General features: G+C 42.4%; 1 protein-coding gene across 3 annotated transcripts in view; it reads right to left on the bottom strand.

The window, feature by feature from the left end:
* errfi1b (ERBB receptor feedback inhibitor 1b) overlaps positions 1-8,334 on the bottom strand; it is a 12,643-nt gene extending 4,309 nt beyond the window's left edge. For 2 of the 3 annotated variants that reach the window (XR_002168041.1, XM_019868075.1), the window contains exons 1-3: positions 8,183-8,334; positions 2,090-2,186; positions 1,412-1,485 (exon numbers count right to left, since the gene is read on the bottom strand). Coding sequence is in view for 1 of the 3 variants with exons in the window: in XM_019868075.1 (XP_019723634.1) it covers positions 1,412-1,485; positions 2,090-2,130 (115 nt within the window). In the remaining 2 variants the exon portion in view is untranslated. Of the gene's footprint in view, positions 1-1,411; positions 1,486-2,089; positions 2,212-8,182 lie in introns of all 3 variants that reach the window. The other variant, XR_002168042.1, reaches the window with a different exon arrangement.
* Between the last annotated feature and the right edge of the window lie 5,020 nt (positions 8,335-13,354).

Genomic DNA, 13,354 nt, shown 5'->3' on the forward strand with positions numbered 1-13,354 from the left:
ATAAATTCATCCATCCATCATCTGATCCGCTTTATCCTCACAAGGGTCGCGGGGGGTGCTGGAGCCTATCCCAGCTGTCTTCGGGTAGTAGGCGGGAGACACCCTGAACCGGATGCCAGCCAATTGCAGGGCACACACAGATGAACAACCATCCGCACTCACACCGACGAACAATTTCACGTGTTCAATCAGCCTGCCATGCATGTTTTTGGAATGTGGGAGGAAACCGGAGTACCCAGTGAAGACCCACGCAGGCACGGTGAGAACAATCAAACTCCACACAGGGAGGCCCGAGCTGGCATTAAACAGTGAGGTCGACGCGCTCACCACCGGACCACCGGGCCGCCTGACAGTATAATGGTGAGAACAATCAAACTCCACACAGGAAGGCCCGAGCTGGCATTAAACAAGTGAGGTCGACGCACTCACCACCGGACCACCGGGCCGCCTGACAGTATAAATATTAATTATAATTCTTTTGATAATCATTTAACTGTTTAGAGACCTTGTTGAATTTAACAACTCTGAAATTCAGCCTCTCAACAGTAATTAATCTCGGATGTCCCTCATCCTCTAGGAGAGGAGCCTTATTATCTATCTTTGCGTCGAATTGAAACCAAATATTTGCAAACATCTGCTTTTACACGGAAAAACCCTGCTCAACACCGCTGTCTATATTCTGACATGGTACAGAGCCAACCAGAAACTGAATTTTAATTCATGAACCTTTTCAGGGACAGCGGTTACTACAGTGGACAGCTTATCGTGTTATCCGGTGAGAGGGTGCATGAAAAGGTCAATGTTTGTGCATTTTCTGTTTTTCAATACAGTGATGGAAATTAAGACTTGTTTCTTCCCCCTAATTGTGTTCATTGACGAATCAACAAACAAATTGCTGGATTAATCGGTGATAAAAATAACCCGTGAGTTGCAACCCTCAGATTTCACTTATTGCAGAGGCGTTGGCGTGGCATTCCCAATCCTTTCAAGAGGGAAAGATGATTTGAGGTACAAGGGTTTAGAGTTACAAGCGCGGTCGCGGAATGAATTCACCTCATGTCTTGAGGCAACACTGTGTTACATTGGTGACAGGGCAAAAAAAGTATTTTATCAGTCTTGGGTGAAAATGATGTTTCTGCACTCAACTATCGGTGAATTAATATTTTCGTAATGTGCACACAATTCAACGGACGGGCATTGATTATGAAAGAGACAGCTCAGGCTTTTGGAAAACAACAAAATTGGCGTATTTGGAAGGCTTCCAACACTGTAAGAAAAAGTCGTCTTTTCAGAGGTCAAACTGGCAGTTCCGCAAAAAACAACCTTCGTATCGGTGAACGAGTGAGTTTTCAACAAGGATGAATTCATTGAAAATATTGGTATGGATAGACATCATATGAAGGAGACTTACCGCTGCATTCTTGGACTAGTTGCTGATCGGTCAGGTTGTGTTCCACGTGGCCGCTCGGCAGGCCCAAGCACAGTCTGCAAAGCAAGCGTAGGTTGAGGAGTCGTGCGCGTGTCAATCATTTGTGCACGTAACCCGTCCTGAGTGAGTCATTACACGTTGACGAAATGTGCTCCAGCCTGTGATATGCGGCGGGTTGCAATCCACCAAGGTTGTTGTAGTTATTAAACGAGCAAAATAGCGAAAACTAAGTGTGATTTAAAAAAAAAACTAATATTGGTTTCCGAAAAAAAATTAAATTGGAAAATCCTTTCAAAAAAAAAAAAAAAAAAACGAAAAGTGAAACTACATCTCACGGTAGTAAAAATATGTTTGAGAATTGGTGGCGTATTTTAAATCTTGCACATGATATTTAAAAAAAAAAAGACTAAATCTAATACTAAAACTATATATCCATCCATTTTCTAATCCCGCTTATCCTCAACTAAAACGAATAAAAACAAAACCAAAATGAAGCATTTTTTGGGAGAAATCAAAACGACCGGTAATAAAAACAAACAAACTCTCTCTTAACAACAAATGAAAACGGAATTGAAAAAAAAAAAAAAAACCCTCAAGTCAAAACAAAATTAAAAACTCAGATTTGCCTGCAATCGACTTGTTTGCTGCGTGTTCGTGTACCTGCTGCAGTCATGCTGTCCCCAGTAGTTGTTGTCGCTCATGTTGTGGTCTGCGGAAGGTAGTGGGTTTGTTTCAGCAAAAAACACTCAGGTCTCTCCATTTAACCCATTACAGCTTCACTGCTGTTGAATCGAAACAGGAACAGAGTTACTGCCCCAATCCAGATTGGAACGCTTTCAATTTCAATGACTGTACCTTGGTGAGTTACTTCTGATCCGTTACTCAAATTATTACCACTGTGGTGGTGGTGGTGAGGTTTTTTTTTTGTTTTTTTTAATTAAAGGTAAGCAACCAAGCAACACACTTTGTCTGTGGCAACAAAAGGTTAATACGCGCGTCAGCTAAACCTTGGCTGTAATGATTCACAAAGCTCCCAGTGTGGTGTGTCGAGACCGTGTCGCATTTGCAAATTGACTCAAACTCTCAGATCAATACAGTAAAAGTGCAGCGTTGAAAAATGGCAAAACTACCGTAATTTCCGAACTATAAGCCGCGACTTGTCACACGCTTTCAACTCCGCGGCTTATTTCATGAAGCGGCTTATATAAAGACTTTTCTAACGGCCGCCTGTATATGGGCACCTGCGGCTTATACACAGGTGCGGCTTATGTGTGTACAAAATATTTTTTTCCTTTAAAAATGTAGTGGTGCGGCTTATAATCAGGTGCGGTCTATAGTCCAGAAATTATGGTACTTTATGATTTGTAGGAGTGTTTTTGTCACATCCCGGCTGGATTACCGAAATGTACTTTACTTTGGAGTCAGCCAATCCTCCATTGAGTGTCTCCAGTTGGTCCAGAATACTGCCGCTCGCCTTTTTAAACTGGTACTCGTAAGCGGGAGCAGAGAACTTCGACTCTGGCATCCCTTCACTGGCTGCCGATACATTTGAGAGTTCTTTTTAAGATTCTATTATTTGTTTTTAAATCTAGAAATGGCCTGGCCCCACCTTACCTCTCTAAGCTCCTCCGCCCCTACACACCTGCCCGGTGCCTCGGGTCTGCAGACCAGACCTTATTAGAGGTACCGAGGACTAAGCGGAGGCTCAGAGGGGATCGAGCCTTTTCCCTTGCTGGTCCCAGCTGGAATAACCTCCCGCTGAACGCTCGGCAAGCCCCCTCTCTGCCCATCTCTAAAACTCATCTTAAAACTAATTTTTATTCTTTGGCTTTTGCCTTCACAAGAGACTTGATTTTTTTAGTTTGACTGTTTTTGTGCTTTCTCTTGTGTCTTTGTCGTTCATTTATTGTTTGTTGTATGGATTATTTTTGCTCCATGTGCAGCACTTTGTATACATCGGCGGTTGTTTTAAAGCGCACAAGAAATACAGTTGAGAATCATATAATCGAATGAGGTCATTTTAAAATGCATATTTGGTTATGCTGAACATAAAGGATGGCTGTACTGTATGTATGAACACAGCTTGATTTTAATGACCTGAGTATGTTGTTATTTTATGGGGGGGGGCTCCAATTTGAAATTGTCGTTAACGCCTTCTGTAAGGTGTTATAGGAAGGGGTCCGTCGAGGGCGTCAGGACTGCCACTGGATAAATGACAGAAAGATCAATTATTTCATTTGAAGTGAATAATTCGTTCTCAGAACAACCGTGCGAAATTGAATGATTTCAGCGGTACATCGACGATCTTTCATGGCACACTAATGTGCCGCAGCACAGTGGCTGGGAATCACTGAACCCGTCCCAACAAAAACAAATCCATCGTAGCCATGTGTCAGCTTCATGCCATCATCTGCCTGCGGACAATTGCACAAGCGCCCGTTCAGACGTGGGAGGGCGAGCAGCATCGCTCGCCGCCCTCCCATCCTCTGTGTGGTCATGAGAGCGTGCAGTATCCGCGCTCACAACAGTAGCTGATTGTCTGGTATTCCTCTGATGCTCTGTGAAAAGCTTCAACATGGTACATGCAAAGTCCTTCGTCGACCCACCCCCCCACGCATGCACACACATTCCCGTCCGGTCTCAAAATCTTTTTCCTGACCCAAAACGAGTACACTCGTCGGTAGTGTGTGTTTTCATTAGGAGTTTTCTTTTTTTTTTTCTTTTCTTTTGGGGGTTGTTTTTTTTTTTTGTGTTGGGGGGGGGGAGCATAAACTGCAGTCGTCTTGGCCCGGTGGAACCACAACGCTTCAAAACAAAAACATGATGTGAATCATTCACGAGCAATTATGAAACGACCCCTTTTTCTTTTTACGGGTAGTAGACGCAGCAATGTGTTTCAAGAGAATGGCTCTAACGTCAAGGAAGCATTCGTAACTGCCCAGTGGGCCAATTAAAAAAAAAAAAAAAGTGAAGCCCGCAAGGCTGAATGACAGGAACGAACAAAAGAAGTACCGCACAAAGCGAGACAAACAATTGTGATGTTTATTCACACCCATTAATTGTGTAACCGTCTTAATACATGGTATTAAATGTACAAATTTAATTCGAGAACTAAGGCCATGTCGGCTGATGAGCATGTCCACTACACAGTGCAGAGGTCATGGATTCGATTCCAGGCCAAGGCCTTTCGGTATAGAGTTCTCCCCGTGCCTGTGTGGGTTTTCTCCGGGTACTCTGATTTCCCCTCACATTCCAAAAACATGCATGGTAGGTTGATTGAATGCTCTAAATTAGCCCTAGTGTATAATGCTGAGCGGGAATGGTTGCTTGTCTTTGTGTGTCCTGCGTTTGGCTGGCAACAAGAATTTCAGACTGAGAGGATTTTTGTTGTTGTTGTTGTTTTTTTTTTTTTTACCCAATTCCTTCAATCGCTGAAACCCTGCTCTGTTTTGTTTTTCTGGTACTACTCACTTTACAACCCTCTGTGAAAATATACTGTGATATACAGTAGTATTAATCCTACTTCACATTTCTATTCCACATTTAAGTATTTCCGTCCTCAGTCGATGCGCGGTTGCTTTGCTGTCTTGTCATCCGAGTGCTCCTGAGGGCAAAAATGTTGTGATAATTTTCTCTTGTGATTTAGTCTGCATCCCCCCCACACTCCCCTAATTCATTCTCCAACTGGTGTAGTGGGTTAAACAATGCTGAGCATGCATAACAAACTCCATACGACAAACAACCAAACAGGGTCCGACGCGTCTATTTGGATATTTATTTCATCCTTCCAAAAAAAAAAAGTGGTATCAAATCCGCCCAGTGGGCCTCGGCGATGGAGGAATTGTACGCCAGTTGGCTGAGCACGCATGAATGGAGCCACTCTCAGCTATAAATGGGCCTTTGTGACACTTTGGAGTGCAGTGAAGCAGGCCTGAGAATGCAAGCGAACTCTCCCATGAGGTTAGGACAGAAGATACACCATGGAGACTGGCAGACGTAGCCCAAATATGAACCGGAGGACCAACCAAAAGGGAAACAGCTTATTCTACTCCTGAGGGATGAGTGCCCGTAAGAACTAATATCGGCAGATGAATCGGTCATCGCCTTGCTCAGTTAATACAACTGAGCGGTACTTCATAAATATACTGGATTAAAAAAATAAATAAATAAGACACTAACGCACTGTTTGAACATTTAGCTCAGGGATTATTCACATCTGATGACCATATTTAGACTTTTTTTAATTGTGTACATAATTCTTGCAGGCAGTAGGGTCACAGGTTTGAGAGACGACAGTGTGGTTAAGAAAAAATTTAAAAACTCCTCGCCACAGTGATGTGATTATCCGTCCATTTTTTGAAAACAAGTATTTATGTTCAAGGGTCAAGAGAGAGGCTCATAAAGCTTCTTCTTGTTGACTCAAGATGAGACTGACAGACTGAATTTATCATGTCGTACAATCTCAAAGAGAGGCGGTTCCGCCAATTAATTGCCATACTTATGGTCCGATGAAATGTCCCGCCTCCACAGGAATGGCCATTGATGCCACTCAAGTATGTACTTCCACTATATGTTTCCACCGAGAGGTATCGTTTGGTTTGGCACGGAACATCCCGATTTGTTAGATTTTCCGTCCCAAGTGAATAAGCGGGACATGGACAAAAGGCATGAGCTCCGGAAATTGCAGTCGGACAGCAAGTACAGTACCTCTCCCAGGACCCTTCAGATTCCACTTTCTTTACACAATGTAGACGTTAAGTTGGAGAACAACTAGTTCTCAAGGATGGAGTCTGCAATGAAACCCATTTTACGCAAATTGTATGATTCAATCCAAAAAAAGCTATGTGGACACGATTTTGCCACCGTGTAGCTCAGAGTGTTAAATCCTCTGTCACTCATCATGTTGTTTTGTTTTGTTTTTATTTATTTTGTATTACCAAAAACAAAAAAGAAAAAAAGGTTTATTCTTGAGATGATGACTGATTTGAAAAAGAAAAAAAGGACTTATTAAAACTTGACAAACGGAACACAGCTCAGTATAGTCTTACAAGCTACGGAGCAAGTCAGCTGATATCAGGATGTTTCACTCCGCACCAACGCGAGGAGGAGTACAAATAAAGGCCTCCTCTCAAATAGCCACTTTCCCACAAATAAGCACACTGTACCCTCTACAGTCGATTAAATAAACGCGACACGGAAGAAAGCCAATGTACCAGGAAAGAACCCACACAGGGAGAAAACGGGAAGTCCAAAAGAAACCTTCGGTGTGAGCCCACAACCAATTTGATATCTGTGGAAGTAATGTCCATAAAATACTTAAACCCTCATCTCAACATGTTACGTTTCAGGGCAATTTGACCTCGTGACCTGTAGCGATATTGCTGCCTATACCAGTCAGCAAAAGAAAAATGCTCTGATGAGAGTGTGTGTGTGTGTGTGTGTGTGTGCGTGTGTGTGTGTGTGTGTGTGTGTGTGTGTGTGTGTGTGTGTGTGTGTGTGTGTGTGTTATTATTATTTTTATATATTTATATAAAATATTTTTTTACAGAGCTCCAAATCCCTGGCAGCGTCCTGGGCTGTTCAAACATAATAGGAGGGCAAAACTAACTAACGAAATGAAAAAATAAATTTTGCCAATGATGCAATGTCATACTAAAGGATTATTTTGGTATTTCATTTTTCTCATTGGCCAATGATTATTTCATCACAGAGAGCTCCGTCAGGAGTAGACATGTGAAACTGAAAAACACTTCTGGGCCATGAATATATTAAAACAAAACAAAAAAAAAAAAAAACAATCCAAAAGAAAACCAGCAGTCAGCACTACAGTAACAGAGTGTCCATTTTTTAGTAGATTTTTCAGGTATACAATACAATACATCTTTACTCATATGGCGCTTTCACAACAGCTGCAGCTGTAACAAAGCGCTTTCTAGAGTATCTGTAATTTACTTCAGCATCTATTGTTCTCGCTACGTTTTACTCTTACTCTCTTTTTTCAAACAGATCTCTGTGCGTCTGTACTTTCTACTTATTTTGTCAAAAAGGGCTGTTTATCTTGAAGATCTTGGGGTCATGCAAGGTGAAGAAAAAAAAACAGGGTCAGTGGCAACATAGAGAAACGTGAACCAATGATGTGGCAAATTCAATGAAACAAGATGTTTCCCACCCATGGCTTTAAGAGATATCAGAATGATTCATGGCAAATGTCGTGCTTCTTGTCTTTAATGCAAGCACTATGTAAGCTCATAAGAAAGAAAAACTATTTTGCATGGAGTGTTTGTTTTCCCCATTGTGTCAATTTATTAATGTTTTGTTTTTCATTACATTACAAATACATTTCAGATTGTACTTTTACTTTCACTAAGAGCTGAATCAGGACTTTTACACAAGAATGTTCCCTTCTGTGTCGAAATGTATACGCCGTATATATTAGCGTCCCTAGCGGTAGGTCGCGGAGGTGCAGCGGACGTCAGACGGTTGTGCTGCGGCTCATTATTAGAATGAGAGCGCATTCTCACTCACACAACATTGAAATTACACGTAACGGAACATTCGTAGTTCATTGGCACAAGGAGGAGAGAAAACGCCTTCGAGTTTGTGGTCACTCGCTCATTTATTCCCCGTAAATTTACTTGAGGAAGTCTAATTAAAGAAAATCACAGTTTCCCTCTTCGCATTGGAATGGCGACTGTTCAGCGGTCGACTCAATATTCACACATTCAGCCTCGCACGAACGTCCACTAGTCTGGTACTCACCGACTGTCAGTCTCTGCTCCATCTCTCGTTCATATCCGCAACGGAGCCATGTGCATTTATGACGCGTCAACAACAGTGTGAAGTGCGCTCATTGTGGCTGGGTGACGTCAGCACGCCTCGGCATAAATGCGCTGGTGTCCTCAAAACTCCACCCAGCATCCTCTTAAAGGAGAAACGCTCCCTAAAAGGTCAAACGAAAAAGCATCAATTTAGGACGGTTTCCACCGTGACGTCACACTTTGAAATCGCTCGGATTGCACCACCACCCTTTTCTTTGGCATTTGACTAAGGCGAAGTGGTTGATGAAACAGAGTAAATGACTTGACTCTGTTGTAAGAACGACATCACTTGATACATGAGTACATCGTACACTATGCCATCTAATGGAAGAGCATTTAATTGTCCTGTCAGCGTTGCTGACAAGGATTGATTGTTGTAACAAGTGACGGTGGAAAATGTCTCGCAGCACACGTGATTATTTCTCAAGGCACACGAGTTGGGAATCACTGGAGTAGTTTGCGTAAGAAAAGTTGGCCATGTAGCACAAGAAGAATATAGTCAAAGAATGGTAGTCATACTTTTAATGATGTTTGGATTTTTTTCCTAGTAACAAGAGTCGAGTGGAACGTGTAAGAATTCCTGTCAGTAGTTATGTTTAACCCGGTCGTACATTTACTTTTTTTCCTCTTTGATTTTTTTTGGTAGAGTTCTTATTTAACTTTAATGTACAATACATATGAATGACTATTTCATTAGTTTTATTCCACATTCAAACTCAGTTTCAATTTTCAAACTGTGAATAATGTGTCAATGGCTTCCTATCAGATAATGTTGTGTACAGTATACTCTTCTGCGATTGGCTGGCAACCGGTTCAGGGTGTCCCCCACCTACTGCCCGAAGACAGCTGGGATAGGCTCCGGCACCCCCCGCGACCCGAGTGAGGATAAAGCGTTTCGGAAGATGAATACAGTATACTCTCTAGGAATAAAACCCTTGTCTTGTTTTTGCTGAACACTCAGGCTAACCATGCCACTATATTTTCGTGCCGGTAATGATCTTGGGACCTGGAGAGATGAGCATATTTTTTATACGTGGTACTTGCTATGTAAAGTTTGAGAACCACTGAATTTCTGCAATTTTGACTTTACCACTGCTTTAGCATCGATTATTGACAGACTACAGCACATTCCAACTTGATGGACAAATTCTGGTTCCGTTGCCACTGTGGGAACGGAACTCCATTAAACCAAAGATTCCCTGCCTTTTGATCTTTATGAATCTGAATCTTCTGCATGACGTAAGTATAATATAAAGAGAGGAAACGGGTGATAAATAAAGGCGAGTGTTTGTATTTTGGCAACAGAGACTTCGCGCTTCGCTTTTAAGCCGCAGGTTTGTACAAAATTGGAAATATATTCGGGTATTATTGTAAAACACATTATACAATATTTACATACACTATAACTTGGCAGCATCCAGCTGGCTGGATTTCGCCTCGTTCCTGGAGGTGTAAATATTTTGTCAAAGCTCCCGGGATTATAACACGGCATTTTTGATTAGCATCTACAACATTGCAACACAATTCACCTGCGATTCCAATTTCAAATCACAGCACAACTAGTTGCCGACAAACTGCCACTTGGGAAAATTTGTGGCAGAACCCCGCATACTGCACAACGATACAGTGACAATTGCCCTTCACGATGCAGTTAAGCAACTTCCGTGTTAACCTGTGTGGGTGAAATTTGTAACCGGGTGACTTTTTGGTGACACTTCCAAGAAAAGATGTGACTTTTACCGAAAATATTATCCATCCCAATTCTTACAAAGGAATATGGCATGATTTATGGGAATAACAACCTACGTGGAAAAATACACATTCTGTCGTTTGATAACAGGTATTCATTTGCGTACGTGACTGATGGATACCTCTTTATGACACACAGGAATCGATCCTCCTCCTCCATAAAACAAACACTCCTTGTTTTTCAGTTCAGCTATGTTTACTGTGAGAAACGTCAACATACCCTTTCCTGTATCAGTCCGCTTTACTCATCGAGCTAGCTAGCGAGGCCAAGCTAGCGGAATCAATGGCTAACTGAATAATAACTAACTACCGCAACTAATAACCTGGTGCCTCCAAAAGGTTATGAGTGATTGGCTACACATACACGCACACGCACAACCACACACACACAAATCTCCAATTAGCATCATCAATGCCCTGCACAAAGCAGTTTCTGGATGCTTGTTTTTAAAAAAAATGCACATGTTCTAGCAGAACAGTGTTTTACCCTGCTGAGAGACATTTTTGTTTTCATATTCCCCCCCAACTTTCTCCATTGATCAGCACTTTTGTTTCTTCTTCCCCAATGAAAGAAGGTAAATCCGATTTTACTTTAAAAAATATATACATTTTCTTTATTTGTAAATCATCAAAGGGTCACTTTGGCCCACAACAGAACAGGGTGCATGTCCTTGAAACAATGAGGATGTCTTTTTTTTTTTTTAAGTCAAGATTTATTTCTCTCACAGTGTTTTCAGTGTAATTAACTTCCATGTTTTTTTAACTGCGGGGAGAAATCCAGATAAAACCCACACAAGCGTAGGAGGAACATGAACACTCTTCACAGAAAAGGTCCCAGCAAACATAGATGGAAATGTGAAACTTTCTTCCCGGGAGAGCTGAACACTAGGCCACTGAACTACAGATCAAATAAATCAATAAAAAAAAAAAAAAAGATACCGGATGACTCAGTGAACTCAGTCGCTCCCATCTATTTTGCTGATCTCTTCCGCTGAGCTTGCGGCAATAAAAAATAAAAATAAAAATCATATACCGTATATCAAGGAGTGGTTTATATCCACACGTGTCCCGTGTGTGTAAACTCATACAACGAACATGGAGTACAACGACAGTATTGCGTCAATCACTCGCCGTCCTGGTCCCATGACACTACTTGAGGTTTGTTTGCTCAAAGAATACTCATGCGCTTTGACAAACATGGCGTTAGTTCCACATCCTGTTGTGTCATCCCACCATTAGCCGTAAACCCAAGGCCGACCTGCCAACCATCCAACGGCGTCTTTACATGAACAAACTGATAAAAGACCAACCGCCACAGTCTTCTCTCATACCTGCTAACTGTCCATTAGACACCAAAATTCCTCGGATTCGTTGTCCCCGCCAGTTGCTGCTCGGAACCATGGCAAGCCTCTTTTAGCAATGACTCGATATCCTTGATATCCACCTTAAGGTCGACGTACCAATCCCCTCACTAGTCAAACAATGATCAGATCATCAGCAAGTTCTGCGGAATCCTGACATTGAACCAGTTCATTTGAATCAGGTGTGCTGCAACAGGGAGATTTGGAAAACATGCAAGACAGCGGCCCTCCAGGACCTGAGTTTGACACCCCTGCAGTAAGTCATTAAACGGCTTTATGAAAAGCTGTTCAAGTACATTGTCGATATCCTTCGTATCCATCTGAAAGTACATGTGAAAGTAAGCTTTTTCCTCACTAGTAGGACAACTTGGGCGTAAAGGCAGAACAACTACATAATGCTAGTGAGGCAAAACTGCAGAGTAGCTGATAATGCTCCTGGTGCTACTGATAAAGTGTCCGATCAGTACAATTTTGTAATGTCACCAGTGGAACTAATGAAGCCGTTTTTGCTTCACTAGTAACGTGTGTACTTGTTGTCCTACTCTTAGGCCAAGGTTGTCCTACTCAGGACAAGGAGCATCGCTGAAAAAAAATTGGCGTGTTGAAGTTACTCAATTCCATTTTTTCCAAGTGGCTTTTGCGTTAAGTGCCTGAAGAAATGAGTAAGCCAATTCACAAATATCTCTTGATATAAGCTGTCTTTCACCAATAAACTCAACTTACTTCCCAAGAAGCAGCAGTTCAACACTTCTTCCAAAAACTTCCACTCCTGCTGTTTGTGGCTACTTGCAGTTGACTGTCAAACTAAACATCAAAGTGAATTTCACATTGTGTGTTTAAAAACAACCATGTTACTTTCCCTTCATAATGTCAATTTAGCTCAGCGCTAACGAGCAATTGATCCGCTCACTGATGGAGTGCCGGTTAACTGGTCTGACTTCCAAAGCAGCGCGGCTTCGGTTCTCACTCAGTGGCCGTATGAATGTGACTGCTTCTCTGTCTCAAAATGGGACTTGATTGACTGGCGACCAGTCCGGGGTGTTGTCTGCCATTCTCGAATGACCTGGGATAGACTCAAGCTCCCTGTCACCCTGAACGGGATAAGCTGTACAGAAAATAGGTGCATGAATGGAAACAGAGGGAAAAGAAAAGCCCATTGTTTAACCAAAATGGACCGTATATATAAAAAAATGGTTCAGAAGTCATAAAATGTATCCTTGAATTCAACGCGTTGTCAACACTAAGGTGTCAGACATCAGTTCTGTTTGGTGCTGCGCTGTGACTAGCCGCCCTCTGTTTTGGGGGTGTGGCTTAGGGAAGAAAAGCTCAATATAATCACTACTCTGTATTAAATATAAAACTGAAAGAACGGGGAAAACAGCGCCATCTGGTATGGGACGACTCCTCCTGTGCCTTAAATGAAGAAATCCTCACACTGCACTAAATTCACCTAAATGCTTATCTTGAAAGTCCACCGGGGCTTCTGGATTTTCAAGATGCTGAGGTGATGCCAGATTGGACATTATTGTCACATGCGCGAGCACGTTTGCTGCGCGGTCCTCTGTAGGCGCCCGTGGTGACCCGGGATGCTGTGGGGGTTGTTGTCAGGGCGGGGCGATCTCCCACTGTGGGAGGGCAAGCCATTTCCTGCTTTGAGAGCCCCTGCGTCCCCCCACAGCTGTCAGTTCAGTCAGAAACCCAACTCCCACATTTGTAGTCCTCCTTTCGTGTGCTTTCCTTTGACATTGCTGTGCAGCAGGAACTCACTGTACAAAACAATGCCCAACCAGGACTTGTTTTCATGTACTATAATTCGAGATTTGGAGTTGCTGAGAGTCTCGGCAATGATGGTGAGTGGGTATATTTGTAGGTATCTGGGGATTGATATCTGTGTGTTAGGACCGTGGGAGCTGTAATTCCAGGGTGCTTTATCAAGCCTTGAAAGGTCCTTGCAGCTGCAGTTATACAGGGTCACATAATACTTAGTCTTTCAAATG

Source organism: Hippocampus comes, unplaced genomic scaffold, assembly GCF_001891065.2.
Source record: "Hippocampus comes isolate QL1 unplaced genomic scaffold, H_comes_QL1_v1.1 scaffold157, whole genome shotgun sequence".
In the NCBI taxonomy this organism is placed as follows: domain Eukaryota; kingdom Metazoa; phylum Chordata; class Actinopteri; order Syngnathiformes; family Syngnathidae; genus Hippocampus; species Hippocampus comes.